Genomic DNA, 23,751 nt, shown 5'->3' on the forward strand with positions numbered 1-23,751 from the left:
CCTTTATCTCCAGAAACAGCGTCGTGGAGAGAGAGAACAACGCCTCGTTGTTGGGGCGAGGTGTTCCCCAGACAGCATAAGTCTCATTTCGAATCATTGTGCTGCCCATGTCTCACGTCCAGACATGGAAAGACAACGACGTCCAACTCATACAAGACTCGGCATAAAGAAACGACACGACCGAGAAAGAAAAGAACAGGTCGAAGCATGGCGCGCTCAGGGTTGCGGAAGACAGCAACGAGGAGGATCAGATGACATGGTCTTGGTTCACGACAATGGACAATCACTTCTCATCATCGCAGACTTGAGTGTCTTTCTGGTGATAGGAACGTGGGCTTCATTGACTGCTAGCATAGGGTTTCAGACACCCAATCCCAAACACTGGGCCAGATTAACTGTCAATGAAAATATCAAAACGACATGTCAGAAGTTCGTCACCAAGACCACGGCTGAGTACAGTATGACCGTGAGGTCGTGAAATCCATACCAGTAACTCCGCTGGAAATCCCAAGTCGAGACCAAGTCGAGACCCCGATAAGAGAGTACGCCGTCCATCCCAAAGCAGAAAGACAACCATAAGAACAATCCTCTCACAAAGTAGAAATAATCCAATCTCCAAGAAATGGCTGGTTCCTGGAATGCCTTGAGCGACCGGGACACTCATGGAATGCCGACTGTTGCGGGCTATCGGTAGCAGTGCTGTGTTGGGACGTCTCGGTGGCGTCACTCATAAGGTGAACGTGGCTGGTACTGCTACTGCTGCTGTTGCTGTCCAGCCTGGTCGATCTGGTCTTGGTCATCGTCGGAGGAGATTGACAGGGAACCGGATCGAGGGCTATAGAAGAGTCTCTCATCATTGACAACTTGTCCTCCATCATGCCCGAGCCATGTTGCGTTGTCTGCATCTGCGACCGAGTTCCAGGCCTGCTCACCATGACAATGTATACTTCCGATACCTTGAAGATCGTCTGAGATATTACGTGCAGGCCGGGTGGGCTGGGTCGCAGGGTTGGAACAACTCCACTCTCCTTGTCGTGGTTCGGATCCGACCCCTGTCCTTTGGCTGGTACTGGATCGGCTGTTGCGGGTATGGTTCGAGCCGCCATTAGGGGTATGGGCTTGAGGAAAGCTTCGGCTTCCGGATGGACTCGCGAATGGTGTTCCCGGCACTCCTGCCTTGTGTAAGCATCATTCTTCCTAGCGTGTAGCCAAAGTTCTCTCACGTTGTGACTCGGTGCGTCTCTGGTGGGAGTGGTCATTGTCAACAGGCAGAGATGTAGATGAGGAGACCATTCCCTGGTGACCACTTGGAACTGCCAAGGGTGACGCAGATGGTCTCGCCGTGGTCCGCGTTGGAGTGATGTTGTCCTGCAGCCTCTCTTGCCCTCGATCACCAGCGCGAATTGCAACACGCGTATCCCTTTGACGTCGTGGATCGGTCGAGCCTCCTGCCCGGCCAAGCTCTTCACTTGCATGCCGTTTTGTCTGTTGTTTCGCAGACATTGTGGGCAGATTCGGACCAAACTCTTGAGGTTGTGCAGTGCGGTCTGGTCAGAACTGGGGGTATTGATAGAGCCAGCTCTTTAAGGAGGTGCCATGTGCTCTGCAACTTATACTGAGGGCCCCATGGGCGCGGCCAATTCTGCACAGGGACTGATCCCAATCCCATTTGCAACATGTTCCGATGAGCAATATAATAACAAATGGGAGAGTCCTCAGACACCGCCATCTTATCGGGTTGGGCACCGATGGCTTAGAGACAGCAAGGTCTTTGGTTGTGGGATGGAGAATAGACAATGGCTGCTTTGCAAGAAGCACAACGAGCCGGTATCCATGGGGAGAGCCCAAGACAGAGAGGCGCAGGCAACTTCTCTGAGTTCTGTCAGCCCAGGAGCGCGAGGCTCAAAGCCACGTTGAGGCCCCAGTCAGCGATCACTCATTTCACGGCGGCCTGTCACAGTACACTTGAACCATTGTGTGAGGCTTAGAACTTGCCTCGCGCAAGGCGGCGAGGCGGATGCAAACGACGACTTACCTGCTCGCGACTCCAACACATCAGTCAAGGCAAATGTCGGTCAACTGTCAGTCCCGGGGCTGGTGGACGGCATGGGCTACCAGCAACAGCTGCACATACGACTCTGATTGAACCGTCATCGCCTTTGACAATGATTTAGTAGACGTGGTGCGAGTCAAGGTCGAAGAGTTGCCCGAAAGCGCAGGGAACGGAAGATACAAGGCCCCCCTGTAGTTTCCCATCCGGTGCCGAGCAAACGTAACGCGCCTGCAGTTTCCTGTTTGTAAACTCGCGTTTCCGCTTCTTCTCACCTCTTCGTCACTTCTTCGTCACCGTGTTTGGTGCTCCGACTCTCTGCCGCCTGAGCCTCCATGGACGCAATCCGATCTCGTATGGTGAGTGTGTAGCTCATCACAAGCATAGTGTCCGTCCCCATGTCACAGTCCTTTCCGGGCTTCAACCATGCCGCATGTTGTTCGCGTCACGCGGCTTCGGGAAGTTCGACGCCCAATGATCCATATGCCAATGCCACGTCTTCCTGTCGATCAACCAGCGCCTTTACTGTCACCAGTCAAAACCTCACACTGCTCCATTGCACCGCTGCCGAAACTCGATTCGTTATGCCAATAGGCACTCCTCCTCATGCGCGCTTAACCACCGGGCCCTTGCATTCCTGCCCGAAACGAGGCAGATCCGGCCACAGTCATGAGAAGGCAAGAAAGTGAAGGAAAGAACTAACTACGATGCAGAAAGCCTTGCCATTGTGACACAAACTGCTGCTGTGCCACCTTTTGTTCGGAATAATTTTCCATCCCAGATGACATCTTGTGCCACGCCAGACCAGCCTCTCGGAGCTGTGCATTTTGTGGTATGGAGTACGTCAAGCAGACAATACTTTGAAGAAACCAGTAATGCCATTAAAGCAGTGATTGGCTTCCAACGAAAGCGCTCACACAGGGCTTCCGGGCGCCGCTTGTGCAGTACAACAATCATGTGAGTTGAAAGGTGTCAGCTCAGAGAGCGAGCTGCTTATCAAGTGGCAAGAGGCAGTCCCTGCTATATACCCAACTATGCGTCAAGTTGATTGGCACTAATGCTCGATACCATGGACATGGGGATTAAGCCAGTCCCTGTTCTGCGTGGCCTTGCAGGAATCGAGCCCTGCAAGTTTCGCCATTGGTTTATCGACCTCACAATACCAACCACTGAGCCGTCGACAAGTGGGTAGCTTCCCGTCCTATGAACTACGCCAATGATCTATGCAGTCTGCCTGCCGCGGGCCGCTTGATCAAGCCTTGGAGCGACATCTCCGATGGGAAGAACTTGAGGACCGCTTCGTCACCGAGGCGAGGCGCAGCAAAGAGACGACCATATTCATCGTGCTTAGCACGCATGATGAGCGGTCGAAGTTTGTTGTGACTGTTCCCAATTTCATCTCAAGCTCGAGAATTATGGGCGTTCCCTGTTTGGGTGCAGGACCTCCACCTTCACAGTCACACCGCTTCTTCGTAACCTATCCCAAGCACCATCTTAGCCCACGCGGAACCAGGAAGGCACGCCTCGTCCATTCAGCTCCCGTAAATGGTCCCATCAGCACGGGGCACTTGCACCCTCGACGGCTACCCTAAGCCGCCGCCTCAGCGTCGCCAGAAAACATTTCGGACTGGCGACTCAAAAAACTTCGGAAATGACAGTCACGCAATTTCCCGTTGAGGTACATACAAGAGCCGGACGAGTTCAAGTCTTGCCAGAGCGACCTGGCTCATTCCATCGATCGTTCAGGGAGACGTAGACACAAGCCTGACGTACCTACCACGGGAATACACGACAATGCTGCACTGTCGCTCCTGGCCCCTTCCGCTGTCTAACATGCAAAGTGACAGAGTAGATGGTACGAATACCTAGAAGGAGACATGGATGTCTATCCCTCCTTGAGGAGCCGATCGATGGGACAGTTCCCATGATGCTGCAAGATCGGATATACAGGAGACCATGCTCTCGAGATACTGCCCACTCACCAACATTCATCCCAAGCTCCGTAAAAGCACGATCACTCTATTTGCACAGTCACTGGCCAGATGGCACTTCTCCCTCCCTGGCAGCGACGAAGTCTTCGAAACCTGCACATCGCCTGAATGCAAACTCATGCATACGCAGTCCTCGTGTGCCCTTGTTTGAAAGATCGAGGAAACCGAAAGCACATTGTTGATGATGACGTCGGGGCTGCACGCCCTCCATCGCGCAGTTCAGTGGGAGAGGGTAATAAACATTATTCTTGCACTCTGGCCTTTCCTTCGCTCTGGTTCATATGCAAGGTCTCGCTGGACGGGGTAAAGTCTGCAACGCTACGACACCTCAATTCGCGAGGTCTCAACACACAAGCTGTCTCCGAAACCTGTGCAAACTCGTTCTGATGGCCGTCCACAGGGCATTGGCATCTTGCGGGTCGACGGTGAGGTTGGCGGCGATCAGCGTGCACACAGCGGCTGCTGGGACTGGGAGGTGTATCAACGGTCTTAGTTTCGATACATGAGCCATATCATGTATAGCGTGTACTGTGTACCCCCAGAATTGGAACCCAAGGAGTGTGCGTAACCAGCTAACCAATCTACTCGCACGGGTTTTGCGTACGGAGCACAACGTTTTGAGTCACAGCAAAGCCGTGCAGACGCGACCCCGCCACTGACGTCGCACAGCGTCGGCGCGCGATCACGTTATCACTAGCTTAGCCAGAGCTGGCACTGCAGGTTGCTGCGGTGGCAGTCTTGAACGGCGTCTTCCGTTCCCTTTCTTTTACATACCAACCATCTTGTGCCTCAGAACAGTCCGCAAACAAGCAATGTCAGGGTAAATGCATTTTCGCCTCAGAGACTCCCCGTCTATGATTATCTACATTACTACTTTGCCAAGTCGATATCAGTATGTGCATACTCTATGACTGGCTTATGTTTTTCTCGAAGGCCGTTCAATGACTGTCCGCGTCAAAGGAGGAGAGCCTGGCTGGCCTAATCGCTAGGTAGCCTCCCGAGGGTCTCAAGAATCCTGAGCATGGTAAGTCGTGGTCATCTTAGGGATTCCTGAGGGTGTCATCGTGAGCACATTTCCATCTGCCCTACCTCGTGGAATGAATCTGTCTTGACTATTGAGCTCGACCAACCATTTCAATCCCGAGTTAGAATCAGACATCGCTCGAGATAAAATGGTGGCCTCTCATCGCTTGACAACACCAATTCGAGTTCTCTCAACGACGCTTCCTCCACAGAGGTTGGCGCGGATTTGTAGCCACCAGTGAGGTATGAGACTATTCTCAAAGCGCGATTGTCTTGATCAACGACACGGACTGAACCAACGAAAATCTTATGAGGGAGTAATGTGCGATAAATATCTTCGATGCCTCTGCGTGAGTTCGTACCCACGCCATCAGACAGGCAAACCATTGTCTTCTTGATCTGGGGATATGCAAACCTCATGTCAACCAGATGATATGCCGTCAGTGCAAGTGCATCACACAATGCAGTGGCGCCCTCTTCCTTCACTTTGTCCACGGCTTGGTGAAAGTTGTCTACCACGTCAATCACTTTCTGCGAGATCAGTGTTTGAGTTCCCAAAGCGATCAAGCCGCCATTGGTGGGGAGGATGGGGCGATCAAAGGGTTGATGAACTGTGCGGAAACCTGCTTGGTCACAGCCACTCCGACAATATTTTCGCTTTGCGTTTCCATCTCCGCTTGAAGTCATCCGTACCCTCATATCCAAGCAGTTGAACCCTCAACACCCGACACCTGTCATACCGATCCGGGCCGTTAACACCGGGGCCTGAGATGTGAGAACCTCGTCCCTCCAAGCCGAGCGCATCGATAGAATGAACGGATGGGCCTGACAGCTTCTTACACCAAGTCTCTGGGAGCTGCCTACCGAGTTACTGTGCCGAAGGTTGTAAAATCCATTGCGAATGTTCCGTATTGATGCAAGATACACAGTAATTAAAAGACCAGTCCACTAACTGAAAAGAGCTTCAGAGCATTGTGAAAACCACCGTAGTGATACGGCGGACCATACACCTTTGCGCATACTCCGTACTAGGCTGGCAACTGGCGCGCGTCTCAGATGCGGCATCTCCGACTTGAGGTTTTGATATTCGCTACATCGATCACCTCTCGGTCATCCCAGTCTCTGTTCAAGCTCCCGTGAAACAAACAAGCCGCTAGACCCTCAAGCTTCCAGCCATGGGCTCAGATCCTCAGTTCGCCAAATATCCCGACCTAACCCTCGCTCAACATATCTTCACCCTCGCCAATGCACCTCAGGCAAATCAGCCGACGTCGCTGACCTATCTCCAAAATGCGATCAAGGACCATAAGATGGCGCCGTTGTATCGGCACCTGGCTCATCCCACCGAGGGTGTGCTGAACGCCGTGGGCGAAAGTACAGCTCAACCACCGCAACAACCGTCAAAACCTCCTGCTCGAAGAGCCTCTCTAGTGTCAAGCAACCTGTTACCGGCCAAGAAACCTGTACCTTCTGGCATCCTACCATGGGACGAGTCACTCTATGAAGAGCTGAAGGCGGACAATGAGAAAGAACTGGAGCAATTCCAGAAGGAGGAGGAGGAGGCCGAGAAGGAGGCGGGAGAAACAGAGATCCAAGCGGCTCGAAGCAAGCGCGCGGAATTCTGGGCACGAGTCGGCGACAAGGTAGGCAGCCGGAAAATCACCCGGTAAGGGCGTCGAACTAATATGTCGCAGGACAAAGCCATTGGCGCCTACGAAAAAGTCTTCGACAAGACCGGCCCGTTAGGAACGAAGATTGACATTGTCCTCGCCATCATCCGCATCGGCATCTTCTTCAACGACAAGGCATTCGCTAAGAAGCAGATTGAACGAGCAAGCATTTTGGTAGAAAGTGGTGGGGACTGGGACCGAAGGAATAGGTTGAAAGCTTACAAGGGCCTGCACCTGCTCACCGTCCGATCCTATAACCTTGCTGCACCGCTGCTCCTCGACAGTCTCTCCACCTTTACCAGCTACGAACTATGCAGTTACTCTTCGCTGGTCGTCTATGCCGTGCTGGCGGGCTCGCTTTCGCTGAAGCGAGTCGACTTCAAGGCCAAAGTCGTAGATGCGCCGGAAATCAAAGCCATTCTGGGGGACACTGAAGACAAAGCAGAAGGCGGAGATGAAGAGATGAAGGATGTGTCTGCTTCGACCGCAGAACGTGCCAGCGGGTTGGTCAACGTGAACGCTCTTGGGACGGGTGGTGCGGTAGAGTCGCAGACCGAGGCCCCTGTTGATGTTTCGTCTCTGGGTCAATTGGTGAACAGTCTGTACACTGGAAACTATCGGAAGTTCTTCCTGGCCTTGGCCGCGGTCGAAGAGAACTTCTTGACGCAAGACCGCTACCTGTACGAGCACCGGGCTTGGTTCGTCCGCGAGATGAGACTACGAGGCTATCAGCAGCTATTGCAATCCTACCGAGTGGTCGGACTGGCGACGATGGCACAAGCGTTTGGCGTCAGCGTTGACTTCTTGGACAGAGATCTGGCCAAGTTCATTGCTGGTGGTCGGGTCAGCTGTACAATTGACCGAGTTCAAGGGACCATCGAGACAACACGTCCCGACGACAAGAACAAACAGTATGCAGATGTGGTGAAACAAGGCGACGCCCTGATCACGAAGCTGCAGAAGTACGGCCAGGCTGTGAGGCTTCGAGGTAGCGAGCGAGCTTGAATGCAATATTCCCGGGTTGACTCCTGCATGGCAAGCTGGCAAATGAAGCATACGGCGGCAAGGTGTTTTGGCGACGTGAGCAAAAGACTGCGCCGATTGCACTTGTACCATAGATACTCTTAGACACAGATGGCCTCTATCTCGCCAGCCACCGACACCTTGGTGTGAGGCCGCGATTAACTAATCCGCTGTCAAAAATTGTCTGCTCCAATGATCGAGTCTCAGCTTCGACACCCCTGCAGCAACACACGTTTGTCTCCCCCACATTTGGTGATAAGATAGACGAGGGAAGCTTTGCCATGACGACTACATGGGACGAGGTTGATCCGACTGTTCGTGGTTCCCGTACATCATAATCTCCATTACGAGCACTCTGCTCTAGCCTGAAGATAAGGCTCTCATTCGCGTGCTTGTACTCCGGAGCTCGAGCTGCTCAGCGCAACCCACCACCGAAACGCCCCACTGACGACTCTGGACTCTGCCGGTGGACATCCCTCAACCCGTCTGCCGAGATGGCCACGCGAGCAGGATCAATGTCCAAGACGTTATCTGTATTCGTTCGAGCCGAGTATCTGTCCAGTGAACTTGCCATTGCCTGTAGAGCACTGGGGTCAGCAAACACGAGCCGCAGTTCACGCCACCCACCACGCCGAAACCCATTACAAGGTAAGAAGAGCGAGTCGCCATCTCCGCAGTCGGAACCGTCACACACCACTTGTGACTCGACCAGCAAAATTGCTTCTGCATACTCCGTACTTGGGTTTCATATCAAGGCATCATGAGACCACATGAAACTAATACATCCACTCCCTAGCCTCCTCTCTTCCTCCTCCCTCTCACATCCAGTCCTCCGGCCGCCGCAACATGTCGTCGACGCCCCGCCTACGCAGCCTCAATATTGACAATATCAATCCTCATGTGAAGGAAGCAAAGTACGCCGTGCGAGGCGAGCTTGCCATCAAGTCAGAGGAGTTGCGTGTGCAGTTGAAACGAGGAGACCCTCCGACTCCCCCAGAAAAGCCTCTGCCCTTCGACACCGTCATCTCTGCCAACATCGGCAACCCGCAGCAACTCGACCAGAAGCCCATCACATTCTTCCGCCAGGTGCTTGCCCTGTTGGAGTATCCCGCACTGCTACAGAATGAGGAGGTCTTGAAGTCGAGTCTTGGCTACAACCAAGATGCGATCGACCGTGCGCGTTGGCTGCTGAAAGAGGTGCAGTCGGTGGGAGCATACTCACAGTCTGCTGGCGCGCCAGGGATACGGCAATCCGTTGCCAATTTCATCGAGCGACGAGACGGCTTTCCGTCGCACAAGGACCATATATACCTCTCTGCCGGTGCCTCATCGGGCGTCAATACTCTTCTCCACATCATCTGTTCCAAACCAGAGACGGGAGTACTCGTCCCTATACCACAGTATCCTCTGTATACGGCAACCCTGACTGTCCTCAATGCCCGGTGTGTCCCGTACTACCTCGACGAGTCTCAAGCTTGGAGCACGGAACTCGCAACCATTAGAGAAGCGTACGACAAGGCAGTCAGTGAAGGCACTGATGTCCGTGCCATTGTCATCATCAACCCCGGCAACCCCACGGGCGCCTCGTTACCCGAGAAGGACGTGGAAGAGACGATCAAGTTCGCTGCAGAGAAGAACCTTGTCATCATGGCTGATGAAGTCTACCAGACAAACGTCTTTGTTGGCGAGTTCCACTCCTTCAAGGGCGTGTTGCGGAAATTGCAGCAGAAAGAGCCAGGCAAGTACGACAATGTGGAGCTGGCCTCGCTCAACTCGGTATCCAAGGGCATGGTCGGCGAATGCGGTCATCGTGCAGGCTACTTTGAACTTGTCGGTTTCGACCCCGAAGTGCAGGCACAGATATACAAGTTCATCAGCATCATGCTATGCCCGCCCGTCATTGGCCAGTGTCTACTAGAGATGGTGGTGAACCCGCCAAAACCAGGCGATCCCAGCTTTGAACTCTACGATCAGGAATACAACGGCGTCAAGAATGGACTGAAAGAGCGGGCCACTGCCCTGTACGAGGCATTCAAGCAAATGGAAGGCGTCGAGGTCGGAGAGCCACAGGTAAGCATTGGTCGCCTTTACTTTCACACCAGATCACCCTCGACCACGTGCTGACAAAAGCTACGCAGGGCTCAATGTATCTCTTCCCAACCATCACTGTCCCTCCAAAAGCAGTCGAGGCGGCCAAAGAGGCGGAGCGATCCCCCGATGAGTTCTACTGCCTCCGTCTTCTCGACGAGACCGGCATCTGTGTCGTACCGGGCTCGGGCTTCGGCCAAAAACCAGGCACACTGCATCTGCGGACAACGTTCCTTGCACCTGGCACCGACTGGGTCGGGAGATGGACGAAGTTCCACGAGAAGTTTATGGACAAGTACAGATAGTTGGATTTGAGAGTGAGGGCGATCTGGGTTGACTCGGACTTTGGCAGCCGCAGCGGCATCTGGGTCCGGTCAGTCAACGTCGGCCATTGGTATTACTGTCCGTTATATCTGTTTCGGCGACTGTATAACACCCAGTCCAGGTTCACCTATCAATCAACCCTCCCAATCTCGCAGTTACACTGCATCCTCTCCTCCATGTCCAAAAACTCGTTGTGAAGGCCTCGCGCATCGGTCGTTAAAACTCAACCAGAAACCCCATGCCCACCCTCGGAACACATGTGTATATGCACGCTCGGATTCTGTACCCCTACACGGTCATCTTGAACTTCAACTTGTCCTCCTTGACGATCTCGTCCTTCTTGGCCTGCAACTCGTCCACGTCCCACGTGACGGCGAGATATCTCCCACTCAACCAGTCCCTCCTCTCCTTGGTCAGCCAAGTCAACCAACCGCCACACAGGCCGATATCTTCGCTCATGAGGGTATCCCACGCGTCTCCCTTCTGCGTCGAATGATGCTCGGTTTGAGGGGTCAAGACGGCGCCCGGATGGACGGCGAAGGCCAGCAGGCCCTGGGCCTTGTGGTCCTCGGCCATGTGCTCGACCATGCGGTTGTTGGCCAGTTTCGCGACATTGTACGCCGTGGGCACAAAGTTGCTCTGCGTCAACTGGCTGGCCAGACTGGTCATGACGATATAACTGCGCACCGCGCTCGGGTTCTCCGGCGCGACGAGGATCGGCGTGAAGTATTTGGCCACGTAGTACGATCCGAGCAAGTTGATGTCGATGACGCGCTGGAAGTCGTCGTCCTCGACGATGCCCCGGGGCAGCCGGCGGTTCGACTTCTCCCCCGTCTCGGGGTCGACGTCGTAGACGTATTCTGAGATGACACCCGCGTTGGCCACCACGACGTCCAGCCGGCCCTTCCACTTCTGGCGGACCTGCTCGGCCAGGCTCTTGACCGCCTCGGGCTTGGTCGTGTCGCAGATGGACGACAGGATCTCGAGCTTGGGGTTCACCTCGGCGAGCTGCTTCTCCAGCGCGTCCAGGTCGCCTTGGGTCCGGCTCGAGATGCAGATGCCCGTGACCCCCGCGCGTGCGTACGCCAGCGAGATGTACACGCCCAGGCCCTTGCCCGCGCCCGTCACCACCACGATGTAGCCCGGCGACGGGTTGTTCTCGGGCAGCGTCGGGCCCTCGGCCTTTTGATGCAGTGTGTTTGTGAACTGCATGCCGTAGTGGGGAGGCCAGCGTCCTGATGCCATTGCGCCGGTATGAGCTTGGGAAGTGGAGGCTGAGAGAGAGGGAGAGAGAAGCACCACCACCAGCAGCAGCAACCGGGTGAGGGCAGATCTATGCTGGCTTGTATGATTTCAGGTGTCGTTGGATCAGCCCTCTGTCCTCTGGCCAAACACGGACACAGTGTTCCGTATAGCGCACTGTTTAGGAAATGGATGTGCAGTGAATATCGAGACCGTCGTGGTCGATGCAGTGATCCTGGAGCTTGCTCGCTCACTTACTATGTATCCCCTGACAGTCAAGGTCTCTCTGATTAGACGATGGCTCTAAACCAGGTGCTTTGCGAGAAGAGAGCCGGGATCAATCACGGGCAGGTACGGGCGTAGGTATGGTAACGGGCCGTCTAAGTTTTGAGTCGGAGTCTGAGTCTCAATGTCAGTGTCAGTGTCAGTGTCAGTACTTCGGTATGTGTATGTGTCTGGCCACCGACAAACGCCCAAGCCCCATGTTCGACCCCCCGCACCACGGGGATAGCCCACCATTGCATTGCCTCGTCCGGTACTGGGTGTACTGGGTACTCCGGACCTCTTCCTGCCTGGCTACTGACTGTCCTGCGAACCTCGTATCGGGGCTTTGACTCCCGTCGTGTCCTCGGCTCGGCTCCACTTCCTTGTCCCCCGCATAAAGCCTAGTCCTTCCCAGACAGTCCCGTGGTTGGGCACGAGGGGTATCATGGATCACCATTCCCTGTGCCGTTCCCTTATCTTCGGCAACCATCTTCCTTCGCCCCAGGGACGTACCCGGTAAGGCTGTTGGCTCCGATCCCCGACCGCTAGAGCCTCGGATCTTGTATTCGTAAGCGATCTGGATCCGGACCTGACACTGATACCGACACTGACACTACACTGACACTGGCACGTCGTAGTCAGTGGCCATGCAGGTAACTGCTGACGGATTGTGCCAAGTGTGTGTCGTTAATTGTCCTCCACGGCTGACGAGCGAAATTGAAGACTTAATTAGACCTTGGCTCGGCGGTTTGACACCCGGATACTGACTGTATTGTTAGAAGACGGTCAATGACCCCTGAAGAACCTCACTCGCCGGTGTAGCGCGCACAGAGCAGCGCGCGCGTGCATCAGATATGTAAGAAGAGCAGGCGTTGGAGCTGATGACAGGCTGCAGTATTCACCGGGTACATAGTATTGTAATGTGCTCCGCGGGTTGTGACTTACTGGACGGAGTAACAATGGCGCCAAATTCCCCACAAGAAGCTTTCAGGGATGTTTCTCTTGTTTGTGCCTTGTACAGGCCGAGGAGTGACAGTCAGAAGCGTGTGTGAGACTTGACGCGCGACAACCTCGGCGTCATTCGACACGACGAGGCCGTGAATCGACGTGGTGCTCTCGCTTCACCGTGGACGTCGTCTCCGGTATGCTGCACCGAAAGACTCCAAGGTGAGTGCGTGTACGACCGAGGTATCGCATGAGAGATGAGATGATCAATACCTGCCCGGCGGTGGAGGCCAGTTCTCCCCTTTCTATGAAACAGACACATTCCCAATGGACGTGGCCTCCATGGGAGAGCAGTCACTGCTGCGTTCTCGATGCGGTCGCCAACACGCAATTGCTCGGAAAGAATCTACCTTGTGTACACAGTACCCTCTACACCGCAAAGACGGATATCTACAGTACAATTGCAATACCTGGAATTAACGTTATTATCACGGACGATCACCGATACTTTCTAATACTTGCCGTATCTCCACGACAATGGGGCAACATATCCCAGGTGTGCATCCGCCTTCGAGGACCAACACAAAATCACATCGAAGCCTTGGAAACATCGACCACAGATTTACGAAACATACCACGGACTTCTGATATACCTGGATGAACTAGTTTTCACAACCACCCTAGAGTACAGCGGATGAGTCGTCAAGACTCCTGGCCCCAACCCACGGCCAAGGGAGAGCGACTTGGATCCTATCGATTATTCAGATCCTGGCCTATTCAGATCCTGGCCTATTCAGATCCTGGCCTATTCAGATCCTGGCCTATTCAGATCCTGGCCTATTCGGAACCTCTGCTCTCGATGCTTTCGCAGAGGTTGGAGGCTCGAAAAGCCAAATTACTCGTACCCCCTCGTTACCGCGCGCAGAATCAATGCTGTGTTGATGCTCAACTACGCGATCCAAGATAGTTCATCTCTCTGTGCGGTGAGTATCAAGAGACGGGGCTTCAAAACAGATGGTCTTCCTCCTCCTTTACACCAAGAGAACAAGGCGATGCGATGGTAGCTATGCTTTGTCTCTCACGGGTAACTAAGTGACCGACTATCCTCTGTGGGCCCCGGTCGTCGAGATCTCCATGTTATTGTGATGCGCAAGAGGGCGATATTACCCTTCCCTCGTCGTTGGTGGCGAATTACTCCGCCGCCTGTCCTTGAAGCCAACCCCTCAGGATGAGGACGAGGGCAGGCGAACTTGGAGCCGATGCGAGAGGCCATTGTTTTCGGAAATTGTCAGTATTTTGTGGTGATTTGGGAAAATCTGTTCAAAGTGCCTAAGAGACGCGGCCACGAACATACATTTATAGATACCACATCCCACAGTAGAACAGTCGCATCTACCGGCCCACCAGCCAAGGGGCGAAGCCTCAGGCCACACACATCAGATATATACTTATACTCTATACGGAGTACCGCTGGACACCCTGGAACTCCGTTGGCTTGGTCGCAATACAATATCGAACAGGCCTGCGACTCAAGTGCGACTCGACGTTCAATTTGGGGGCCAGGCTTCGACTCTAGGCAATCCGACTGTGTCGCTGGTAGTCGTGAGCACCAGAGCAAGTATTGATGCGTGGAAGCAAGGCTAGGCGAAAAGCACCACGGCACGGTTTGATCACTACCGCTGTCCCCCAAAGGTACCCATTACTTGAGCGGGAGGATGGAAGTACACAAGCTTAGCGACGCTAATGAGGCCCAGCGAAAGATGTAGTTTGGCGCTGCTTTACTCGGTCCGCAGGTGCTCGTACTGTGTACCCAGTACATATAAGTCACTGACTTGGTGCTTGCGGTGGGTCGAGTTAATGACACAGGTAAATCTGTCTGGATATATAGTTCTAAGGAGCATATCAGAGCAGCTTCTGTGGATGGGTGGATGCCAGCGCACGCGACTTTCGCACCGGCTGTGGAAACGGATGGAATGCCCTTTCCCCAACAGTTGCTCACATGTGCAACTTGAACCTGAACAGCAAATGGAGGGATCAGGTCTTGTCCTCCTACGGTGTAGAACTTCGCCGCAGGTTCTGAAAGTCCACAATAAATCATTTGACGTTCTCAACGGTACATATGGTCAAGGATGACGGGCTCGTTTGATGCGCCATTTGTTGTCGGAGAAGAGTGGGTGCCTCTTATGACTGTGTGTATTTCTGTGTTTGTAAGCGTTGGGACATCGCCCACGCGAGAATGCCACCATCCCGTGGTTCTGACTGCGACCAGGGTTGGAACAGATGACGATTCCTGGTGTTGTTATACTTGGAAGACAGGCCAGAATCAGCACCGACCTAGGTAGGCGACCCCACCGTCTGCAGTTTCACGGCCACTGAGCTTTTCCTGAAGGACCTTTCGGATCCCCCATCCTTCTCGCAATCCGAGCAGGCATGTCCAGGGCTTGACAGGTAATTTTGCAATCCAAGCTAAGTTCCAAAGTCGTTGCTGGTCACCATTTACTGGCGTCATCCAAAACGTGCCACTTCACTTCCGGGGTGCTGACATGCGCAACCAGCGAGGTAAACTCTTGACCTCCTCTAAAGTCGTGAGCCTTATATCTGGTGTATCGGGCCTCTTCTCGGGGCAGTATCGCTTGATGATACCGCCAAATGATATTCGTCTCGGAGATACAAATGGCTCCGATCCGTGGTTACGCTGATCCACTCAATCAGCGCCCAGGTGTGGATGCTTTGTATTGTCGTTGTCGAACAGTTCGAAGTGTTGCCGGTAGAGCTTTCTCGGGATCCAGACCAATGTGTCGTATATTTGGGTGCCAGCCACGCAAAGTAGCGTGCAGTAGAACTGCCATATAACCAGTAGGAGAACTCCCACGCCCCATGGAAGGAGGAATTTGATCCATTCAGTGGTCTGGTAGAGGTCGTTCTGTGACTGAATCCAGTACCGCGTCTTTTCGCCGTCACCCTGTTGCTTTGTGTGCTCGTCATTTCCGGCAGCGGAGTGGATACTGAAGTCTTCGCTTGCTTTTGTGGCCTGCCCCGTGCCAACCTCGTTCGGGGTCAAAGGCTCTAGGGACTGTCTGCGCTCGAGATGTGTCGGAGTACGATCCGTGGTCAGTTGGAGGACGGTAACCAGTTTGACCGGCGCATTGTAGAAAGGGACTACCCATAGCTTGAAGTTCTGATGCAAGGAGACATAGAGGCGCAGGTGCTGCTCATCGTATGCTATTCTCGTGTCAATGATTTCAGCTCCTCAGCTGGTGACACCATTGACATACCGACTCCATCGACCGCGACATCAATATGTGGGCTGAGAATCTTATACCACCGATATATCATTACAATGAACCATATCGACCCCGGGAAGCTGCCTGTCCGACAGAAAGGGTGGGTAAATGAAGCTGTCGATGTGAAGTAAGTCTCGATTGCTGCTCGTTGGACATCTGGCGGAGCGGTGCATAGCAGATGGATGACTCGCGGAATCTCCGCCACTGTGAGCGACCGGTCAGAGCTGCGTGGGCTGTCCAGGAGAAGCATGATGGGAGCATACCAGGATTCTCCATAGCCGATACCTAACAGCTGAGCTGTACCAAGATCTATCGTCTGCGTAAAATAGCTATTCGTGTCGCGCCGAATCTGCGAATGTGGTGGTGTTGAAGTTACTCCTCTGGAGGGTGGACAGGAAATATCCAGCTTCCGTGCAGAAGGTCAAAAAGCTCATGGAGGAAGCCGCGCTTCGACTAAGACGACAGCCCGGGCAGCGTGTTCCTCCACCATGGTTGCTGCCAGTATACGGGACACCCGGTCACGCCGGTAGACTGAGGTGACGACAGACTCGGAAATTTAGTGGGTACAGCTGCATCCGACATGTGACGTCATTTTTACGCGCGGCGATGGAAACTCTGTGGCGTGGTGGCACTTGGAGGACTACTGCAATTATTTCCGGATCGCCTTCTGAGTTTGCACGTTCACAGAGTGTGGTGCAATACTCGTAGCGACCCTCCACCCGCCTGAAGATGTGTCACGTCAGGAACTCCACTCGCCCCCAGAACTCGTCCCCTCTAGTCCTGGTAATCGGCCTTGGTGTATCCTAGCCCATTTCTCAACCTGTCCTCCTGCTCCACGATGCTCGCTGGCAAGTTCTTTCCGATGCCGAAGAACACAAACAACGCCCATTTCCATCTGAAAGGATTGATCAACGTGATGAAGCAGAACCAGTAAAGCAGCTCCGAATAAGTGAAGAAGTCGAATGCCTTGGTCGGAGCCAGCGACTTGATCGCGCTGGTGAACTATAGAGCTGTGAGAACGTGCATGGATATGACGGGGCCCGGGGAATAGTGGCAGCGACCAGAACTTACATCTACCCATCTTTTCATCCACCAGGTGCGCGGCGTGGTAAGCGGGTCGACAAGGAACATCAGCAGCATCCGAGTATAGATCCCGATGTGATAGTTGCCAACAGTCCTATCGTGTCAAGAGCGTCAGTGGGTTCCGGGGCAAGGGAGTGGGAAGTCACTTACCCGACAGCCGAGACATAGGTCGAGTTGATCGCACATATGGATGGCTCGGCAGGAGGAAAACATTGGATGAACCATCGAGGCGGCTGGTAACCCTCCTCAAAGCAGTCGTCGGGCAGGAAGTCGAGGCTAGGCCGCTTGTATCCAGTTGCCATGATGATCATATCACCTTCGACAAGCTTATGCCGCCCAGGTCCACCTTTGGGCACGCCTTTCGCACGATGGTTGAAGAAGATGCCGTTCTCACGCACCTCCTCGATATCACCACGAAGCCAAGCTGCCTTGCCTGCACGAATCTGGTGGAAAATCTCCGAATTGACCATGGGTGTCTCGGTGAAAAGCCCTTGGTCCGCAGGCGCAATATCCCTCAGATCGCGGTAGAAGAAGAGACGCAGCAGGTTCTCAGGGATCCAGGACAGGATGGTCTCTTGGCCGAAGATATTGAAGGCGAGTAGTCCATCCACAAAAGCGTTCCTGGGTATGATCCACTTGTCGGATCTTGCGAGAACCTTTATTTCTGCGGCACCCGTGTTGACAGCCCATTCTAGTGCTTCAACAGCGCTTGCACCGCCGCCGACGATAAGAATCCTTTTGTCCTTGGCGTCCTTACCATCCAAACCAGAGGAGTGGAAAATGTCGCCTCTGAACGTTTCCTGGCCTGGCAGGTGTGCCATTTTTGGTTGTCCACAGGTTCCGATAGCTGGGATGATTCCGTCGAATCTCCCATTGGAGGGATTGTTGATGATCCAGCGCCCTAGCTTGTCTTTGTAGATTTTCTCGACACGTGTATTGAAGTGCGTTCTCTCGTCGAGTTGGTAGCGATGCCATAGTTGCCGGACCTGGTCAACAATCTGGTGCTGCTTGGGATAGCCTCCTTCCCAGTGCACGGAAGGGTGAAACCGGTACATGACACTGTGGATTTGTAGACCGGAAGTAGTGTTGACATCCGTCCAGATGCCGCCGACATGCTTTTCGTCCCCGGCTTCAAACAACGTCACCTCGAATCCGTGACCGACACAGTGAGCTGCTGCAGACACGCCGGTAAGCCCGGCACCGATGATAGCAATCTTCGGCCGGCGCAAGTGCGCATTGGGCGGCGGGGGATGGGGAGAGAAGATCTTGTCGAGGATCCACTGAATAAGGGTATACAACCAGAAGACTGGGCTGAAGGCCATCTTGACGACGCCCACACAAACAGAACAATACGTGAGGGATAGTGGGAAGGTCTGAAGTTCTCAACAACGCCGTGGCTCTGTAAAAAGAGTCCTTCAGAGCTGGGGGCGTCATCATGCAGGTACTCATTCATGGTCCACTGTGCCTGCTTGACCCGCTGGCGATGTCATTGGTGGATCACTCCGGAAGTTCGCAATTTTGGGAAGCATGTGAAAATCGCCCGGTCTCACATGTGGCTGGTGTGCCGCGGCGTGGAATAAGGCTGAAGGAAGTTGACGAGGCTGGGTAAACAATTCTTATGGTATGTCTATCCGCAGGAGAACCGCCCACAGATAACGTCAGCAGACGGAGAATTTGTTGAAGGGTGAGTTGTCCCGTCACAATCGAAGTCCGACCCGCAGACTTCCCGTCGCCCTCACCACGCAACTGGCTGTAACCCGATTCCAGCGAATATCGGTGGTGGTATCGGGCGATCGAAAAGGCCGTAATTGCGGTTCGAAGGCATCAACGGAGCATTCCAAGTTGTAGCTGCTGCCGACCCACTGGTCGTGGTTAGGACGGAGACTGTTGCAGGCGCAATCGAGAGACAAGATGTAGTCCGGAAGAAGATCACAAATAGAAAGCAGGAGCTTAGTATCAAGTGCATCGCGAACACGAGGTAGCTGGCATTGATGGCCTGCTTCACCAAGGTGGCTCACGAAGAAATATAGCTGAGTTGTGAGTTTGACATTTGCTTACCATGGCAACGTCAAGTGGTGTTGCTCGAGCCACTCCGCAAAGGTGCACCGACCTGCAAGAGATCAACAGTGACATCTTGTATACTCGAACACGCAGGTTTAACTTGAGATCACATTGGAGTGTCTCTCAAGATAGAAGTGTTACGCGTACACACCGAGCCATCAGCAACGTATTGAGAGGCGGTGCAGAGCAGCAAGACGCGGCGCACACCTCCAACCATCACTGAAAGACGAAGCCGGATTTGTTTCGGCTCAGGCCAAGCATTTGTGTTTCGGTCATCTGTCAGCCAATCGAGGCAAGCCCCAGTCCCGGGTAACGCGCCGTGGCTCAGCGCCGCCCAGCTTGCGTGTTTCATGCCTAAACCTGACCCGATCAGTGGGGTACCGCCCATAATGCAGCCCATAAGAAGCAGGAAGACGTCACGTCACATTCAGTTCAACTTCAACTGAGGCGCTGCCACTGCGACTATCCAACTTTCTCTGCGCTTGATAACCACCCTCCTTTTCACCTTTCATGATTACAATCCTCTTCTAGTACTAGCAGATACACAGTTAGTCTGACTCAATTCCGCAAAACTATCTCGCAAGGTGCGTATTCGAGGCTTCAACATGTGGCAAGACTGACATGGTCTCCATAGCACCTCAGCCTCGTCCAGTTTGCAACATGCCTCCTTCTACCTCGTCGACCTCGAGCATCACCAAGGGCGTCAAAGGTCCGACTAAGCCATGCATTCCATGCGACTGCGGGGATTATGAGTGTGATTGTTTTATTTGCCCATGCCTAGTCATGTGACTTGCAGTCAAAACGCGATGCCATGGCAAGAGGATATGTGCAAAAGGGTGGTGGACATGAAGATATAGACTGAACGCTGGTGGACATCAAAGAGTGCCTGAAAAAAAGCCACTTGATAGTCGTAAAGCTGTTCGGAGTTCTGGATTCACCGCATCAAAAGATCGGCCGGTTACCGACGTTCACAACGGAGGGCGGGGACATGAGACCACGACGTTCTCTGGATGACCAAGACAACTGGGTCAATAGCTGCGAAAGACAATAATCTTTTGCACCAGCACCATACTATGGCGGCCCTGCAGTGCCAGCATGTTGCCTTGAGTCTGCTTGACCCGATCCCGTCAAAAGATACGAGTGCGGTTCATCATCAGACACATCGCTCACACTCAGTTCGAACTGTTCAGCAGCTTCCTCCAAATCCCTGGATCTGGTTTTGGATGCCTTCTTCGAAGTATAGTCTGCCCGACTAGGATATGGCATATCGCATTTGAGATGCCTCAGTGGCCGATAGTATCGTCGATAGGTGGTATACGCGACCGCCATGCCTAGGAGGCTTCCACATGTGACGTCGTAGATATCGTGCCTGTAGTCGGCTAATCGTGACATTGCCACCAACGAAGCACCAACCAGGGGAGCAAGAAAGATCAGCACCCGAGCTAGATCCGCGTGAGGTCGAAAGACATGCAGCTGGCCAGCCAGGAACAGACTCAGATATCCAAGTCCAGAAAAGGCCCAACTGCTATGACCGCTCGGGAAACTGCGCCATCCGTCGTGCAACGTGTGGTGATGTGTCTCGGTACAGACGTCGATGGTGATCAGATCGTGCTCCGGCGTCCCTCGCTCGGGTTTGCACCGTGCTATCAGGTCCGGCCGAGGGCGGCCAATGGCATTCTTGATAATGTCGGTCAAAAGTACAGTGAGAAGCAAGCTGATGAAAAGCCCAAGAATGGTAACATGCGCCTTATGCACGCCTGGCCTGAACACAAGGGCCCAAACGGTCAACAAAACAAGAGGGCCGACCCCAGCAAATAGGATATTCTCCAAAGACGACACGCGTTCGACGAGGGCGTGTGGATACTGTCTTGCGCGATCATCCAGGCGGAACATCTGGTGGACTGGCTCAAGAAAGTATTCAGCCTGGAGAGAGCGTCAACAGTCAAGCGCGTTCCGAAATGTGCTCTCACATACCCAAACATTCGCAGTGAGAAGCAGTATGATCCCAAGATATTCAGCGGCATACGACCGCTGCCAGAACCGCCTGCAGGCGGCGACGATCCCGGCCCCGTCAACACTCGCCTGCCTCATCGTTTGGCTTGCGGAGTTGCCGCGGGATCATCAGGCCATAGGGCCACGTCAACGCTGATATATAATCGATACGAGATTGGAGTGATGTGAAGTCCAGGGAGACAGTGAAGAGAACAATCAAGGCAATGAACAGGAGCAAAGTCGAATCCCGCAAATTGGTCGTTCTCATTGGTCAGCCTGCGACATCACAGACTTCGCGCATCTCTCGAGCTTTCGCATCCTCTTTTACCGTGCAAATTCGACCATCATCATGGCAGAAGCAGAACAACCGCAGCAAATCCCAGAGGCGGCCTATCCGGCGCCACCCCCATTCTGGCGACACTTCACGCTTGCCAACGAAGAAGAATTGAGAAAGCTCGAGGAGTCTTCACCTGGAGACCAAACGCCGCAGAAACTGCCCTTACATCTGGCCTACCTCCGTCCTCCACCTCCGCCTCCAGCCACGGCAGAGTTCTACACAACCTTTGGCCAGAAGCAAGTCATTGATCCGACCAAGCCCTCATCCCTGCCTACAGACCAACTGCTCTTCGACCCAGATGATCCCAACCTCAACCATGCCGTCCTTTTGAGCAAGCTCACAAAGTCGCTTCTTTTGAACTTCCTCGAACTGACAAGCATCTTGTCTCTGGATCCTACCAAGCACGAGGAGAAGATGGCGGACATCAGACAGCTGGTCTTGAACATACATGTTGTGATCAACATTTACAGACCTCATCAAGCTCGAGAGAGTGTCAAGGAAATGCTCATAGGGATACTGGAGGACGGGCAAAGGGAGATTGACGAGTGTGATCGACTGAAAGAGAGAATCGAGGAATTTCTCTCGGATGTGGGACAAACCGAAACTCCACGTCGAGATGTTGAACACCAGAACGATGCCGGGACGAATGATGAGGTATCCCAGGACCAGATGATGGAAAAGCAGCGGAACCTATGGAAACAGATTCATGATATGACTTGATGGAATGACTGCTCGGATTCTCTCTATCACTGCCCGCTGCAGGCTGGCACGATCACAAGATTCTACCGTGGCGCCTCTATGCTAAATTCTTCCGACGAAGCCCTCCCTCCCTCAGGACAGGAGTTGACTACACGACTTCAACAACTAAACGTTGATCTCGGCAACCCCACTGGCCAGGATCTGCTCCTTGTACGGTCCAAGCGCAGGTTCCACGGCCTCTTCGACGAATTCATCCACCTGTTCAGGTGCGCGGCCGACAAACTTGGACGGGTTTAGGAGGTCTCCAGGTGTCAATTCGCCCCATATCGGCTCGAAGAACTTCTCTTGCTTGATGCGCTCGACCAGGTCATTGGGCTTACCCTCGCCTTTGACGACCGCGCCCGCCAGATGCGAAAGCACCCGAATTTGCTCGTGCGTCTCTTGTCGGCTAGCGCCCTTCTCAACCATCCGCATTATGATCGTTTCGGTGGCCATGAACGGGAGCTCTTGCTGAAGGCGGGCAGAGATGACCTGAGGGTATACCACGAGGCCCGAGGACACGTTGTCGAGGAGGATACACAAAGCGTCTGCTATCAGAAACATTTCTGGTATATCGATCCGTCGGATTGCTGAATCGTCAAGAGATCGCTCAAACCATTGGTGGGCATAGGTCGCTCCGAAGCCCGAGGCCAGCGTCACCAGCTTCCGGGCCAACGAACACATACGCTCCGATCTCATAGGATTGCGCTTGTACGCCATGGCAGACGAACCAATTTGATCCTTCTCAAACGGCTCTTCGACTTCCTTCAGCATTGCCAGATGACGAAGGTCTGTTCCGATGTGTTCGCATGTGGTGCCGAACGAAGCAAGAACATTGGCAACGTCAAAGTCGATCTTCCGGTTGTAGGTCTGGACTGAGACGATGGAGCGTTTGATGAACCCAGCCTTCTTCGTCACTAATTTGTCGAGCTCCTTGACCTTCGTGTGGTCGCCGTGGAATAGTTCCAGGAAGGACGCTTGTGTCCCTGTGGTGCCCTTGACGCCTCTGAAGACGAGGTCCCCTCGAGCGCGTTCGAGGTTCCTCAGGTCCATGAGCAGGGATTCCACCCACTGCGTCGCCCGTCGGCCGACTGTGATGGGCTGTGCGGGCTGCCCGTGGGTGAAGCCTAGACATGGCAGTGCTTTGTACTCGACCGAGAAATCCGAGAGTCTCTTGATGCACTTGGCCACCTTTGGCAGTAGAATGGAAAGTCCGTCTCTCAGGAAAATCAAGTCGGCGTTGTCCGTCACATAGCAGGATGTAGCTCCCAAATGTATCTTCCCAGCGGCGGCTGGGGCTCGTTCACCGAATGCATGCACGTGGGCCATCACGTCGTGTCGTCGTCGCTTTTCCTCCACTGCGGCGACCTGGAAGTCATCGTCTGTCATGACCTTGGCAGCCTCCATCTGCGTGATTGCCTCTTCTGTGATATCGAGACCCAGTTCCTTCTCCGCCTCTGCTAGCCAGATCCACAATTGACGCCATGTTGAAGCCCGAGTGCGTGGAGAGAACAAAGTGAGCATTTCCTTACTGGCGTACCGGCCCACAAGTGGGCTTTGCCAGGTGTCGTAGGACATTTTGGGGATGGCTCCCTTTAGCAGTACAGAAGTGATCGAAGAGTACCAATTCTGGAGA

General features: G+C 53.7%; 8 protein-coding genes across 8 annotated transcripts; 3 read left to right on the forward strand and 5 right to left on the reverse strand.

Annotated features, from left to right (window-relative positions):
• Positions 1–6,239: 6,239 nt before the first annotated feature.
• On the forward strand, positions 6,240–7,739 carry G647_00504 (uncharacterized protein; the record flags this gene model as incomplete). The annotated part of the gene is made up of 2 exons (XM_008723907.1): positions 6,240–6,707; positions 6,759–7,739. 2 exons carry the CDS (start codon positions 6,240–6,242, stop codon positions 7,737–7,739), a joined length of 1,449 nt encoding a protein of 482 aa, XP_008722129.1.
• An 864-nt stretch (positions 7,740–8,603) lies between these two features.
• On the forward strand, positions 8,604–10,150 carry G647_00505 (uncharacterized protein; the record flags this gene model as incomplete). The annotated part of the gene is made up of 2 exons (XM_008723908.1): positions 8,604–9,827; positions 9,896–10,150. The coding sequence occupies 2 exons, from the start codon at positions 8,604–8,606 to the stop codon at positions 10,148–10,150; spliced, it is 1,479 nt and encodes a 492-aa protein (XP_008722130.1).
• Positions 10,151–10,457: 307 nt separating this feature from the next.
• Positions 10,458–11,414, reverse strand: G647_00506 (uncharacterized protein; the record flags this gene model as incomplete). Its single annotated transcript, XM_008723909.1, has 1 exon — positions 10,458–11,414. One exon carries the CDS (start codon positions 11,412–11,414, stop codon positions 10,458–10,460), a length of 957 nt encoding a protein of 318 aa, XP_008722131.1.
• Positions 11,415–15,324: 3,910 nt separating this feature from the next.
• Positions 15,325–16,154, reverse strand: G647_00507 (uncharacterized protein; the record flags this gene model as incomplete). Its single annotated transcript, XM_008723910.1, has 2 exons — positions 15,325–15,842; positions 15,896–16,154. The coding sequence occupies 2 exons, from the start codon at positions 16,152–16,154 to the stop codon at positions 15,325–15,327; spliced, it is 777 nt and encodes a 258-aa protein (XP_008722132.1).
• Positions 16,155–16,678: 524 nt separating this feature from the next.
• Positions 16,679–18,309, reverse strand: G647_00508 (uncharacterized protein; the record flags this gene model as incomplete). Its single annotated transcript, XM_008723911.1, has 3 exons — positions 16,679–16,906; positions 16,976–17,081; positions 17,138–18,309. 3 exons carry the CDS (start codon positions 18,307–18,309, stop codon positions 16,679–16,681), a joined length of 1,506 nt encoding a protein of 501 aa, XP_008722133.1.
• Positions 18,310–20,119: 1,810 nt separating this feature from the next.
• Positions 20,120–21,139, reverse strand: G647_00509 (uncharacterized protein; the record flags this gene model as incomplete). Its single annotated transcript, XM_008723912.1, has 2 exons — positions 20,120–20,971; positions 21,023–21,139. 2 exons carry the CDS (start codon positions 21,137–21,139, stop codon positions 20,120–20,122), a joined length of 969 nt encoding a protein of 322 aa, XP_008722134.1.
• Positions 21,140–21,389: 250 nt separating this feature from the next.
• On the forward strand, positions 21,390–22,097 carry G647_00510 (uncharacterized protein; the record flags this gene model as incomplete). Its single annotated transcript, XM_008723913.1, has 1 exon — positions 21,390–22,097. One exon carries the CDS (start codon positions 21,390–21,392, stop codon positions 22,095–22,097), a length of 708 nt encoding a protein of 235 aa, XP_008722135.1.
• Positions 22,098–22,241: 144 nt separating this feature from the next.
• G647_00511 (adenylosuccinate lyase) lies at positions 22,242–23,693 on the reverse strand (the record flags this gene model as incomplete). Its single annotated transcript, XM_008723914.1, has 1 exon — positions 22,242–23,693. One exon carries the CDS (start codon positions 23,691–23,693, stop codon positions 22,242–22,244), a length of 1,452 nt encoding a protein of 483 aa, XP_008722136.1.
• Between the last annotated feature and the right edge of the window lie 58 nt (positions 23,694–23,751).

The sequence above is a fragment of the Cladophialophora carrionii genome (genome assembly GCF_000365165.1).
Source record: "Cladophialophora carrionii CBS 160.54 unplaced genomic scaffold supercont1.1, whole genome shotgun sequence".
Taxonomy (NCBI): Eukaryota; Fungi; Ascomycota; class Eurotiomycetes; order Chaetothyriales; family Herpotrichiellaceae; genus Cladophialophora; species Cladophialophora carrionii.